Raw genomic sequence first — 13,488 nt, 5'->3', positions numbered from 1 at the left:
ATCAATGATACCATGACAGTATATAAATATATTATGGTGGTATCATTAAGGACTAAAGTATCCTCAATGATACTATATCAATATATTGATATTGCGATGATATCTTGATTGCGAATCTCATATTTTGGAGAATATAAATTATAAAAAGATATTTAAATATAATTATTTTATTTTTATAAGACATGGACTTACTTTTCCCTAAACTTTACCCAATAATTTTCCAAAAGTATTTGAGAATCTATTTCACCAAACACAAGGAAATTGTGTATGATAAAAAGAAAGTTTTTGAACAAAAAGAGGAAAGAAACAAAAGGAAGATGACAATAAGAAGGCGTGCATCAAAGCAAATGGCTGGGCCTGTAATGTGCCGTCACTTCGATGACCACTGCCCCAGGAAAAAAATTGTTAAATACAAAGGTTGTGTTCGATACTGTAAAAAAAATTATCTTTAATTGATAAGAAAAAATATTATTTTAAAAAAATAAATCTTTAAGAATGACAAAAATAACTTTTCATGTAAAAATAGAAAAACAAGATCTACAAATCATATTTTACATTAATCATTTCCACCTCAATAGCTTTCATTAGGGAAGTGTATTCATCATTTTGATTCGATTTTGAAATTTATATGATTTATTTATTTATTATAGATTAATAAAATACTAAATTATTATTGATTTTTATCAATTCGATTATTAATTTAATCGTTAAAATTTCATATTAAAAAATCATTGCAAATCACTTTAAAATAAAATAACAAACCAAGTGAACTATGCATATGAATTGATAGTGAAAGTATAAAACTAAACACATAATATTGTAATTCATGTATACCTGTTATTTATGTATTAATTTTATATCATATTTGGTTTGCAAATAGGATAAAAGTTATTCATGTATTAATTTTACACAATGTTTGATTGGTAGGTTTTCAAATGTTGTAATTCATGTATTAGTTTTATATGGTGTTTTGTTTCATTTTTATAATCCTACATAATTAATGCTTATATAACTTATGAGGGGATCTATGTATAATTTATGTGAGATACAAAATGAAATAAGTTATGCAGGTATTAATTATACAGGTATTAAAATAGTAAATTACACATTTATTCTTATCAATTTATTTTTAAATGTATATTAATTTACAACAAATCAAATATATTTAAGAATTTAAATATAAAAAAAAGCATTACCACTTTTTTTGCAGGGGTCCGTGGTTTGTCTTGTTAATGGCTTAATTACTTTTAGTTTCTTTGCTTAATTTCTTGTTAATTGTTTTTTTGGCCGTAAGGCAACGACTGTTAATTATTTCCTTGTTAATTTAATTAATTTATTTGCTTAGTTTCTCTACAACGCATTGCCAATACATGTATTAATTTATTTTTAGTTATTTATCAATTAATTTAATTTAAATTACTTATCTCTTTAATCCTATTCGATACAAATTACTTTTAATTGCTAGTTATTTTTTTTTTTGCTTTATTGCTTTTAAATGTTGGTATTTATTTAATTTTAATGTGTTATTTAGATAGTTATTTATTTTAATGGGTATAATAAGTATTAGCTCACTAAATATTTTTTAAATTAAGAAATACAAATTAACTCACTAATATACTGTAATTTATATATAGTTAAACCATGCATAACTAATACCTACATAACTTAATCCTTCATAACTAACAAATACATTACTAATATCTGCATAATTAATCTCTGCATAACTCTAGCCAGCTACCAAACGACTAAGTCAAGGACTTTTATACCAATTAGTGATATTAAATGTTATTCATTATTTTACTATCGGATTGTCGGTTAACCCATTAAAAAAATCTCAAATCATTAAAAATTAATAACTCGATATAAAGAAAATCAAAATTGTTATGTAAACCGTTGAACCAATAACCAATAAATCGATCATTTTTTCTCGGTTCGATTTTAAACAATCCTAGCTCCCATCCCCACCACTCCACACTTCTATCCCCACTCTCACCTCTCATAATATTCTATATTATATACATAAATATTTAAGATAATACTCCCTTAGTTTATAAAATAATGACCTCCTTTTCTTTTCTTTTTAATTTATTTCAAAAAGAATGACCCCTTTTCTTTTTTGGTAAAATTTTAATTTCAATTTTTCACGTGGCATGTTTAAGGCCACAAGATTAAATAATATTTTGATATATTTGACATAACTTTAGTTTAGGTCCACAAGATGGAAAAATCTTCTTTGTTTTCTTAAATTCCATGTCAAATCAAACTAGATCATTCTCTTAAACGGAGGGAGTAATATTTTTCAAATTGGATTCTTGAAATTTTAAAATTCACTCCAAATTCATACTAATTACTAAAGTAATCACCAGTAGTACAAAATGATCAGCATTGTTTTTTCTTTATAACAAATGAAGCCAGAGATTTCTTCTCAATGGTTGAGATGCTTAATACAACAAGAAAGGAAGGAATATACTTAAGAAATTAAACCACTCTAAGAATGTCCCAGAGGGCTATACATATCTTAATTAATTATAGTATCTCTTCTTGATTATGTCCCCCTCTACTTTCTTCCAGACAAAAAGTTGGCCTTTGTTTTTTTTCAGCTTATAGCAAAATTACATCTCAACTTCCTGAGTACAAGAGAAGAAGAATCATGGCTATTTTCCACCACATAATGCTTAACCTTTCTTTGGGAAATGGAGGTGCTCCAGACTTCATGTTCTCAATCCTTAGGATCAAAACAAAGAAAGAGGAGACCAGTTAAGATATAGGGATGCTTAGGTATTTTCATATGTATGTTACATTGCTCGGATTCTTCGAAAATATTGTTAAACCTGAGTCGAATCCTCAAAAATTAATGATTTTGGAAGATCCGACATGTTTGGTGATATTTTCGAAGGATTCGAGCAACATAATATTTTATGAAGAGTGAAGTTACAAATAATAGTCGACGTTACCTAGTACTGGATGTAGCATAAATACATTTTTCATGACCTAAAACATAAAACAATGGAAATGTTAATATAGCATATATGTTTTCCATGCCTTCCCAAACAAAAACAATTACTTCTATTTCATAAAATTGCACGTTTTGTCCTACAAATGAGCCGGTTTATAAATTTTTGTCTTTTAGAAATCAAACGTATGCCTAGTGGGGCGTAAGTTATTTAGAAACTAAAGTCATGTGGATCCGAAAAAAGAAAGAAAGGCCAAACAGATGCTTACTTGGGTTGATTTTAGTCAACATTGCAGTTCCTCCAAAATTGCAGGCAATATCAGAATTTCCATTCTGTTGGTAGTAGTTATTGAAAGCAAATGAAGCATGGGATAGAAGTGTATTGGGCTCAAAACAAGGGCCACCGGCTTGGATGGGCCTGCAATCCGCCATCCCCAATCCACAAGCCCAGTCCAATGCATTCTGCAAATCAAACTGCCGAGCCCCGGCCCGTGCCACACACCATGTTGTGCCACCAAGGAATGTTGTGTTGCCTTCAGGAGGTGACAGAGTTGTAATTGGAACGGTTGCATCCTCTTTCTCTTGCACCATGCCCTCTACTTTTACCACTATATATGTTTTATAGTAATAATGTAACAACATACAACAACTTTAATGAGTAAGAAAACACAACTTTAAAGCAATATTGTGTGAAACACTAATCTAAACAGAGATTTAACTTCTTGACACGGACTCTAGCAACATATTTGAATAGTCTGAGCAACATAGCTCCTCGCAAGCCCACTCTCTTGGTGTTACTAGATTATCAAACCAACGACAACTATATTGTTTGAGCTAAATCATAAAGAACTACTTTGGACAGCAAAACAAAAAATGAGTGTTTTCTTTAGTTCAGGAAAAGGAATTCATCTTTTAGTAGTAAATACGTAAACCATCAAAATAGCTCTGTTTCAGACTAGCATTAACTTTTTGTCAAAATTGTCTTTTCTTTATCTCATTTAACTATTATTTGGGAAGATTTAGCAATTGAATATCTCAAGTCAAAAACAAAGTGTATTGGTGTTTTTAATCATAATATTTCTTTGAAGTGATTTTTCTCTTCCTTTAATCCACCAAAAGTAAAAACACCACAGTATCAACCAAAACGAAACCATTTTCTTTATTAACCAAATCTTCTTTTTTTTCATTTTTGACTTTACCCTTATTCCTTTCTTCCCTTGTAGACATTGATACAAAACTATTTCATTCAACTGTACATTTACATCCCCACCTAATAGTCTATTCCAAAATCATTATAACAATATTCTTTAAACAAAAACAACAACAACAACATAACCGGTGTAATGCCACTAGTGGGTTTAGGAAGGGTGAGATGTATGCTGACATTATCCCTAACTTTGATGGTAGAGAGACTGTTTTTGGCAGATACTTGGCTTAAAGGAACCCCACTAGTGGGTTTTAGGAAGAGTCGTATGTACACAGACCTTAACTTTTAACTTGATACTCGGCTCAAAGGAACAATGTTCATTAAACAGTAGTGTAACCCGACAAGTGAAGTCTAGAAATGGTAGGAGGTACGCAGACCTTACTCCGTAACTTTGAGGTGTAGAAAAAATGTTTTCAATATACCCTCGGCTCAAATGAACAATGTTTTTTAAAAAACAAGCCAAGAAATCCTCATAACAATGAGTATGATGAACTTCATAAACAAAAAGCTTAAAACTTTCTCTTAGACATAACAACAATGTAATAGAAGAAAACAAGTCTATGGGATAAACTTGAAATTAAATTAGACATTTCTTTACCAAACACTAAGTAGAAAACATTACAAATAACACAAAAAACTTCATTTCAAAGATAGAAAGGCTTGAAGGAAAGAAGAAACATTACCAACAAAACATTTCATAACCAAAAAGCTCAGAAAGATCCAATCTTTAAGTAGCATGGTGTTGAAAAATAAAAATGGCACAACTAACTAGCTTCTTCTCTCTTTGTTTTTACATATGAAAGAAAGGCAAGTGTTGTAATGTCCACTTTTAAATGCAGAGTAGCAGAAGAATCAAACCATTTCTTCAAGAGAAATTTTCTTTCCTTTTTATGTGTGTATTATAATCTTTTTCTTTTTTCCTCTTTTGATGTGAGTAATGAACACTGAGGAAGCTAAGTACTTGTGCTGACAACAGCTACTTTAAGCTTAAGCCTCTTGGTGGACTTATATTTAATTTACAACATTTTCTTATTTTGTGTGTGGGTGCCATTACAACTACGGGAAAAAAAAGTTGTCTGATTTCACGAGTGGGAAAATTATAATTCATAGATCCTTGATTCAAAAATATATTTTTTCTATCTCAATTTATATGACTTATTTTATTTTTTAAGTCAATCTAAAAAAAGATGACATATTTCTATATTTAGTACTTTATTTGTCCAAATTTATGTGGCATAATTCAAATTTTAAAAATCAAACAATCTAAATTTGGAGATTTGAGTATTCAAGTTTTTTGAAATGAAATTTATATATTAGGACACTACGTAAAAAAATATTATAAATCACAATAATTAATACTTCAAAATATTTAAAAATATATGAAAAAGTTACGGTCAAGTTAGACTTATTTGAATCTCGAAATTTGAAAGGTGTCACATAAATTGAGACGGAGGAAATAACAATTTAACTTTAAAGTGCTCATTTTACTCTTAATCAAATAATTTATAGTTGCAGATGAACACAAACATCTGCGGCTTATTATTTGTAGTATAATCTGAGTCATTTTGACTGTCCTAGAATGGAAAAATAAAGTATAAAGTCGGTATTAGCAGCACTTATCAGAAGACACTTTTGATCAAAATGGAATATAACGGAAATCATTTACTAAACTCCATGCAAAACTATTTCAAAATCTCTTGAAGTTGTCTACATCCTCCTCATGGCTAACAGATGTAACTAATGACACACCAATACACATAACACAACACATCTTTAAGAGTCTATGCATTGGTTGTTAGACGATACAAAGATCCATAAACACGATCGATAAGAGAGGCTCCTAAATTTCAAACTCTAAATCGAAGGTAGAACAAAAAACTCTCATAACTTCATGTCATTCTTGAGTGGACAAAGACATGCTGATATTGATATCCTCCGATGACCACCTGCATACCTTTCAGCTATAGCTTACTCCATCACCCTTTACAACCTCACCAATCCGGTATGCAGTGCTCGTCTTCTTTACTTCCCCAAGAATCCGATCAGCTGCTTCTGGACTAACTACAAGGACCATCCCGATTCCCATATTGAAAGTCCGCATCATCTCAGCATCTTCTATTCTTCCAGCCTTCACTTCAATGACCATATTGCAAACATTAAAGAAAGAAACAAAAACTGGAAAAAAAATGCAGGTTAATTGATTTCTCAACAATATGACATGCAATAGAAGTGTAACCGATTAGTATCCCATGTGCAAGTAATTAGTGGAAGAACATTCAAACAAGTGTCAAAAGATACTCACCTCTTGAATCCATTTAAAAACAGGAGGAATTGTCCAAGAGCCCTCGTAAATAAGGGCTCCAAGGCCTTTAGGAAATATTCGAGGGATATTGTCAGTGAAGCCACCTCCTGTAATGTGGGCGATTCCTTTAACCCCTCCTTTGTTAATAATATCAAGAACCTTCATTTTCCAAATCCATGAAACACATTACTGCATACCGATATTAAAAAATGAAATTTTATTAATAGAACTTGAAGGAAAGGAACCAAAGGTGAAACCTGTTTAACATATATAACAGTTGGGGCAATCAAAGCTTCACCAAGTGTAATAGATTCACCAGGAAGCTGGTCTTTCAAGGAAAGGCCACTTTGCTTCAGAACCCTACACAGAGTAGCATATTATCATTATTCAAAGGAAGGAAAGAAAAGCATGCAAGTCAAAAGAAAATGAACTTATCAAATTATTTTTAAAGGCTTAAATGCATAATTCCTCTCAAGGTAGACAAACCTTCTAACAAGAGAAAACCCATTTGAATGAACTCCACTAGATGGTAAACCAATAAGAACGTCTCCAACCTTGATACTTTTCCCGTCAATAACTGAATCCTTTTTAACAATGCCCACAGCAAACCCACTGAGGTCATACTCGCCTTCGGCATAGAAATCTGGCATCTCTGCAGTCTGAAACGCACATTAAATCAACCGAATGCAATAAAAGGAGATTGTTTCTAATTCCATAACCATGGTTTACCAAACATATAATAATTAAAAGCATGTCATTATTCACACTCAACAAATATACTCGATCACATTAGCCAATTCTACATAAATAGAAGAATTCTTACCACACACATTTCCATGTCATGAAACAAAACCAACATTTGGGACCTTGTGAGTGAGAGAAGCTATATGCAGTAGTATACTAACCCATAATAGCACAAGAAAAAGGAAGGGTGTGACGAAACAGGAAAATGACATGCTACAAGTTTTGATAAGTGATCCAGAATGTCTCAATGACTCAATGCACACATCAACGGAAAAAAAAAAGTAGCACAAACTAATCAACTTTATGCTGAAATTCTTTTGTTAGAAACAGCAGCTCAATATTTGTCATTCATATATAATGCTTTTGCTGCAGAATATGAGTGTCACAAAAAAAATTACTAGGAGTGATTTTTAGATTAAAAATGGAGTTATAAGTACCTCTCCCCCTAGAAGAGCACAGTCAGATTGCTGGCAACCATCCACAATACCTTTTATGACCTGCATACATGTAAGAAGACAACTCTGTTTTACAGGAAAGGAGACAACACACCAGTTTGAATAAGGCTCTAGAAATGCCAGGAAGTAAGATAGATATATGTGGCCAGACGTACCTTCTCTGCAAGGTCAACATCAAGGCGGCTGGTTGCAAAATAATCAAGGAAAAATAAAGGTTTTGCTCCAGAAGTGACAATGTCATTAACACTCATCGCAACCTGGGAAGAAAGACACCATTAGTTCTTGCATATCTGCAAAAAACATAAAAAGATGAATCAAACTTACAAGATCAATCCCAATGGTATCATGAATTCCCGTTTCAAATGCCAACTTAAGTTTTGTCCCCACACCATCAGTACCAGCCACAAGATATGAATCCCCTGATCAGTACAAGAGAAAACCCACAAAGAAGAATTTACAAAATTAAGATCAGCAACAACATAAAAAAGTCCAAAAGAACAAGAAATAAAAGAAAAAGAAACACATATACTTTGACTATTGGTTACACAGACAATTAGGAAAATATAGCAGAAAATATAAAAAGAGGAAGCTAAGGATTTTAGTGGAATTAAGGGTTTTAGAACTCCATAAGACCATAACCCACAAGTCTTCACAACTATAATGTTAAATTAATTTCAGTTGGACAAACTTGTCCGTGCTCAGTTGCATTGTGACTCCATCGTTTAATGATATTCAGAATCAGTAAAAAAAGGTTTGGAACTGATATAACTTGCACTTTGGACTGGCTAATTTAGATTTTCACATTTCCAGACCAATATTAAACTCTGAGAAGAAACTGATTTTTCCACCTTATGCTTAGAAGTTCAAATTAAAAAAGAGATGTGGGTGAAAGGAAAAAGACTTGTCCACTTAGCTGGTAGAAAAGCAAAAACTTAAAAATCACATGGTACTCCTTTGGCAGGTTCTACCACTACAACAGTGAGTAATTGCAGGCACTGAAAAAGTGATTGCATCTCTGTTGCTCGGACTCTTCAAAAATGTGGACATGTGCGTGCCGTATCCTCCAAAAGTAGTGCATTCTTGGAGGATCCGACACAGGTGTAACAACATTTTGGAGAGTCCGAACAACATGGGGTTGCATAGTGAAATACTGAATGCTTAAAAGATGCATGACCTTACAAAGGAGAAAGTGGCCTAAATTCAAGAACTATTATTCGTTTCGCAAGACAAAACTGCTTTCGGGATAATTGTGGACACCAGTAGGCCAAGTTACAAGCTTATGGACCTGAACTTATGTCATTTTGGTAAAACTACACCACATTTCTGACCCTAATGTATAAAGAATCCATATGAGAGAAGGGTTTGCTACCAGTCTTACCAGCAAACCCCAATGTAAATGCAAAATAAACCTACGAAAAGACTACTTTGGTCTCACAGAACAGAGGTAGCTATGCCACTGTATAGTTGTGCACCCAAGGATGTGGCCTAGAGGTCAATTAAATGGGTTGAGAACCATGAGGTCTCAGGTTCAAATCCGATCAAATGCAAAAACACTAGGTGATTTCTTCCTATGTGTCTAAGCCTTGGTGGAGATAGTCAACCGGTACTTGTTCAGGTGGAAGGTAGTAGGTATCCCGTGGAATTAGTTGAGGTGTGCACAAGTTGGCCCAAACACCAAGATTATAAAAATAAAAAACAATAGTTGTAAATGAGCATAAAAACCTCTTTTTGATCAAATTAATTAACGTTACTGCTTCTTAATACTTGGTTTGTTCATTTCAAACTTTTGTTTATATTAACTGTTTAAAATGCAATATGCTGCTGCTGGGACAAAATAGAGTCTGCCAGGCTTCGCAGGTAGTGACACTACCATAGTGTGTGCCCATTTACTCCAGCCTAGATGAGGAGGACTACTCCTCACATGTGCTTGTACGGTAGCAAGCTGCACGTTAGATTAGTCAAGATGCATGCAGCATTACCCGGAGACTAGTGTCATCACAAATATTTTTAGAAAAAAAAAGGTACAACACTGGCATCCATCCATCATTAATAAAGCTTCCATTTTTCAATGAAAAGAAGAATACAAGCTTGATTTAAAAAGATCAAAGCCAATGTCCAGCATAGTATACAAAACCAAATCAGACTAAGCCTAAGAACATTTTTTTCTAAAGTATTCACTTTAGTCAGGGCACCAGCTTATTGATCAAACTGTCCATTTAAGTTTTATAATTTTATAACACACAAATCATGATTAAGTTTTCACTAAACAAATGAGTCAAGATTTTCAATTGAAGATGCCATGTAAAAAGTTTAACCAACAAAGAGAAGGCTAAAGGCAACAATACCTAATGGAAAGAGCCCTCCAAATCCCCCAATTCCAGGTGCCATTTTGGCTATTCTCCTCACAAGCTCTGATCCTGCATCAATGTCCACACCAGCATCCTTATATGTAAGACTGCTGGGCTCATCTGCAGCAATGTCAACCTGACTGGCACTACAAGTAACCGAGAATGTAATGCTTCTCTCTCTGTTACTTCTAGCAGTTATATCTTTGCATAAAGGCGATAGCTTCTTTGAGAAGCCTTGGAGCTTGGGTACACATGATCTTGGCTCAGAGATAGAGGATTTCAAATGAAAAATAGGGGATGCAGCAATACACCTAGATAGTTCCATATTTGCTCCACAAGACGTGTTCATGACAACCCAAGAAAAAAGCTGCTTCAAGCTCAACAAACTAAAATAACCAAACAAAAGAGAACATAGTCAGAAGCGTATCCTAAATTTAAATTTGATAGGGATCTTATTGCTGGACCCATTACTTTTGAATTATGGGTTAGAAATTTAATTTACAATTCTAATGAATTTCACATACATATCTATATGCTTCACCTACCACCAAAAATAGTTACGTCAAAAAGAAATTTTACTATAATAGTAAGCTCTTCAAACAAATAATTTCACATATTAACACATCGACTTGCTCTTGCTCCAAATATATGGAAGTCTAAATAATAGACTTGACACAAGAACAACACTAACTAAGAAAAGTGATAGCTAATAACACATTAATCAATTTCAAAACTCAATAATGCTAACAACTAGTAAGAGCAGAAAAATAAAATCGGATTATAGATGGAACAAAAAAGAAGATAAGAAGTTTTATGAACTATACATGCAGCTACCATATCTCCAACAATTAGGAACTGTGCAAAGAAGATAAGAAGTTTTATGCAATGTAATGCAATCACCATACTTGCAACGACATCATCACATTTAGCAACCAATACAAAAAAGTTGGCCCTCAAATAGCCAACACGAGATACTTAAACATTATAAATCAACTCCCCGCTCCATAGCCTAAAGCCCATAAATTTAACAGTTTATAGCTTAAAGGTTAGAATCAAATCCTGAAGATTGAAAAATAACCCACCAAAGATAAACCCCAATTCAACACTCATCTAATCATATATTATCGTGCAGCACCAAACAACATGCACCAGTTAACACAACAAAAACATCAACTAATTAATCATCAAAGTCGGCTATTTGAAGACTCAATACTAATTCTGCTCCAACTAGACAAATTCATTCATAGCTCAGTAGTGACAAAATTTAAAATTTAGTTTAAAAAACTACCTTTTAAACCAAAAATTAGCAATAGTAAACTAAAAATAAAACAGAGCAACAGATACCAAACTCCCTAAATTATCCAAATTAAGCAACATCATAGAAATTCGGAACTTATCCGACTCGAAAACAACAGGACCCAAAAACCCAATCCATCTAATCACCAAAAAAATAAGATATTAGTCGGAAGCCTTCATCTTCACGGGAAGGTCAGTAACCACTGCGGAGCAGAAAAAAAAAGTTGGCCTTCTTGATTCCTCCCTTAACAAGAACACTAAGAGATCTTTTATATAGAGCTTCTTCATGCACAATAGCTATCAAAGAGCAATTATGATTATTTATTTATTTCAACTACAGAAATTCAAGATTGAAGCACCCAATATCCCAAACAGGGCATGAGCACAAATGGATTACAAAAACCTAAACCCACAATTTCTAACACCAATCCCATGTTTATATACATAAAGATATTGCCTTTTGCAAGAATTTACAAATACCCATTTAATCAAACAGGGTATACAGAAAAAACATCATGTCAAAAATACATAGAGATTGTGACTTTTCAAGAAATTAGAGTTGCCTTTTTCAAGAAAAAGCTCCTAAATAAAAAATCAAAGAGAAAACATGGATTCCAACCCAAACACATAAAGATTGTGTCTTTTTGAAGAAAATAAGAATTACCCATTTCATGAAAAAGCTGAAATCATGAGAATTGAAGGAAATAAGAATGACCCATTTCAAGAAAGTTACCTGCACGCAGGAGGAATGAGAGAGAAGAGAGGAGAGAGAAGAGAGAAGAGAGAAGTGAGGAGTGATTAGTGATTGGTAAAAGAGAGAAGCCTAGAGCTGTGTATCGGTCGGTTCGATTTGGTTATGAAAGTTATCGGTTTTACTTATTGGTTATCGGTACCGTTAAAGAACCATTAAGATATCGGTTATCGGGTAAACCATTAACGATTCACACAATTCTTTTTTAATGAAAATCACATAAAAGAATGTAGCTAATGGACCTATTATACTAGGTGCAGGTCCTTCTGGTTTAGCAGTTTCAGCTTGTCTTAAAGAAAATGGAGTCCCTTCACTTATTCTTGAGAAAAGTGATTGTATTGCTTCTTTATGGCAACACAAAACTTATGATCGCTTAAAACTTCATCTCCCTAAACAATTCTGTCAACTCCCATTGTTTGATTTCCCTGAAAATTTCCCAAAATACCCCACTAAACACCAGTTCATTTCTTACTTGGAAGAATATGATATTTTCAGTCATGATACTTTCACCAACGACTTAAGACTGCGAAAAGATATAGAAACATCATTGATTGAACTGTTTCATACAAGAGATGGATGAACTTCTGAAGGAACTAAATAATAGCTAAAAACAAAGGCAGAACAGAAATAACAGCTAAACAAGAACTACAAACAGTCGGCTAAGCAACGAATAAAAAATATAGTTGAACAAGAACTAAACAAAGGCTGAAAAGTGAGCATTGAACAAGAACTAAACATTCATGAAATTGGGTTGAAATTTAGGATAGTTTTCTCATAAATCGAACCCATAGGTCATAGTGAAATCATGAGATTGAGTATTTGAAACTTACCAGGCGGCAGCAAGCGCAGAGAATGAGAAATCGTGAGGTTCAGTTCTGAGTTCAGAGCTTCAACCGTGAAATCGTCACTGAGCAGTGAGGCGTGAGGCTCTAAGCAGTCGAACTCTCGAGCTTCAGTTCGACCTTCGAACTCTCGAGCAGTGACAGTGAAGTCGTCGTCAGAGGAGTGAGGAGCGACTTATGAGTTTTGACAAGTGAGAATTGTGAGCCCTAATTGTCAATTGGGTTTAAAATAGAAAAATTCTAAAAAGACCTAAAATATAATAGAAGCCCTACAAATTTTCGGTAGAATTAAGCAGTCAATGAACTTTTTGACAAAATTATTATTTTTATTATTATGGATATAATAATTTTTTCATTTTAATTGTGTATTTTCTTTTTACTTCCTCATAATATGTCACACATAGTTTACCTTTAATTTGTTTGTTTTTTTTAGTGCAATAACTAGACATAACGATTACGCACTTCTTCTTTTTCGGCCCTAAGCCAAATCTGTATAAATAACTTGACTAGAACTCTAATATCTTTAGCAAGATAAATTTAATTATATTATAAAATACTAGCTAGTAGATGCTCTATTTAAAAATGGGCTT

General features: G+C 33.0%; 2 protein-coding genes across 3 annotated transcripts; both read right to left on the bottom strand.

The window, feature by feature from the left end:
• Nucleotides 1-2,376: 2,376 nt before the first annotated feature.
• Nucleotides 2,377-5,079, bottom strand: LOC129903178 (glucan endo-1,3-beta-glucosidase 13). Its single transcript, XM_055978681.1, has 4 exons — nt 4,844-5,079; nt 3,223-3,561; nt 2,955-2,991; nt 2,377-2,725 (listed from the first exon to the last, which is right to left on the bottom strand). Exons 1-4 carry the CDS (start codon nt 4,896-4,898, stop codon nt 2,620-2,622), a joined length of 537 nt encoding a protein of 178 aa, XP_055834656.1. The 5' UTR covers nt 4,899-5,079; the 3' UTR covers nt 2,377-2,619.
• Nucleotides 5,080-5,809: 730 nt separating this feature from the next.
• On the bottom strand, nt 5,810-13,108 carry LOC129903989 (phosphoribosylformylglycinamidine cyclo-ligase, chloroplastic/mitochondrial). Of its 2 annotated transcripts, none has more exons than XM_055979522.1 (9): nt 12,887-13,108; nt 10,007-10,395; nt 7,986-8,080; nt 7,817-7,918; nt 7,644-7,703; nt 6,949-7,121; nt 6,720-6,822; nt 6,463-6,621; nt 5,810-6,288 (listed from the first exon to the last, which is right to left on the bottom strand). In XM_055979522.1, exons 2-9 carry the CDS (start codon nt 10,356-10,358, stop codon nt 6,118-6,120), a joined length of 1,215 nt encoding a protein of 404 aa, XP_055835497.1. In that variant the 5' UTR covers nt 10,359-10,395; nt 12,887-13,108; the 3' UTR covers nt 5,810-6,117. The 2 variants fall into 2 exon arrangements, with proteins under 2 accessions (XP_055835497.1, XP_055835498.1); XM_055979523.1 differs by having other exon boundaries at nt 6,173-6,293.
• Between the last annotated feature and the right edge of the window lie 380 nt (nt 13,109-13,488).

The sequence above is a fragment of the Solanum dulcamara genome, chromosome 9 (genome assembly GCF_947179165.1).
Source record: "Solanum dulcamara chromosome 9, daSolDulc1.2, whole genome shotgun sequence".
NCBI classification, from domain to species: domain Eukaryota; kingdom Viridiplantae; phylum Streptophyta; class Magnoliopsida; order Solanales; family Solanaceae; genus Solanum; species Solanum dulcamara.
This window is presented reverse-complemented; position numbering and strand designations above follow the sequence as displayed.

Bases quoted from the DNA above. Each gene is read 5' to 3' on its own strand.
- LOC129903178 (XM_055978681.1), bottom strand. From the start codon at position 4,898: ATGCTACTTAAAGATTGGATCTTTCTGAGCTTTTTGGTTATGAAATGT. The intron at 3,562-4,843 runs GTAATGTTTCTT...AAACATATATAG, and splicing joins GGTTATGAAATGTTTTGTTG to TGGTAAAAGTAGAGGGCATG. The intron at 2,726-2,954 runs GTAACGTCGACT...TTTGATCCTAAG, and splicing joins TATGCTACATCCAGTACTAG to GATTGAGAACATGAAGTCTG.
- LOC129903989 (XM_055979522.1), bottom strand. From the start codon at position 10,358: ATGAACACGTCTTGTGGAGCAAATATGGAACTATCTAGGTGTATTGCT. The intron at 6,823-6,948 runs GTTTGTCTACCT...TACTCTGTGTAG, and splicing joins GGGTTTTCTCTTGTTAGAAG to GGTTCTGAAGCAAAGTGGCC. The intron at 6,622-6,719 runs GTTTCACCTTTG...TGGAAAATGAAG, and splicing joins CTGTTATATATGTTAAACAG to GTTCTTGATATTATTAACAA.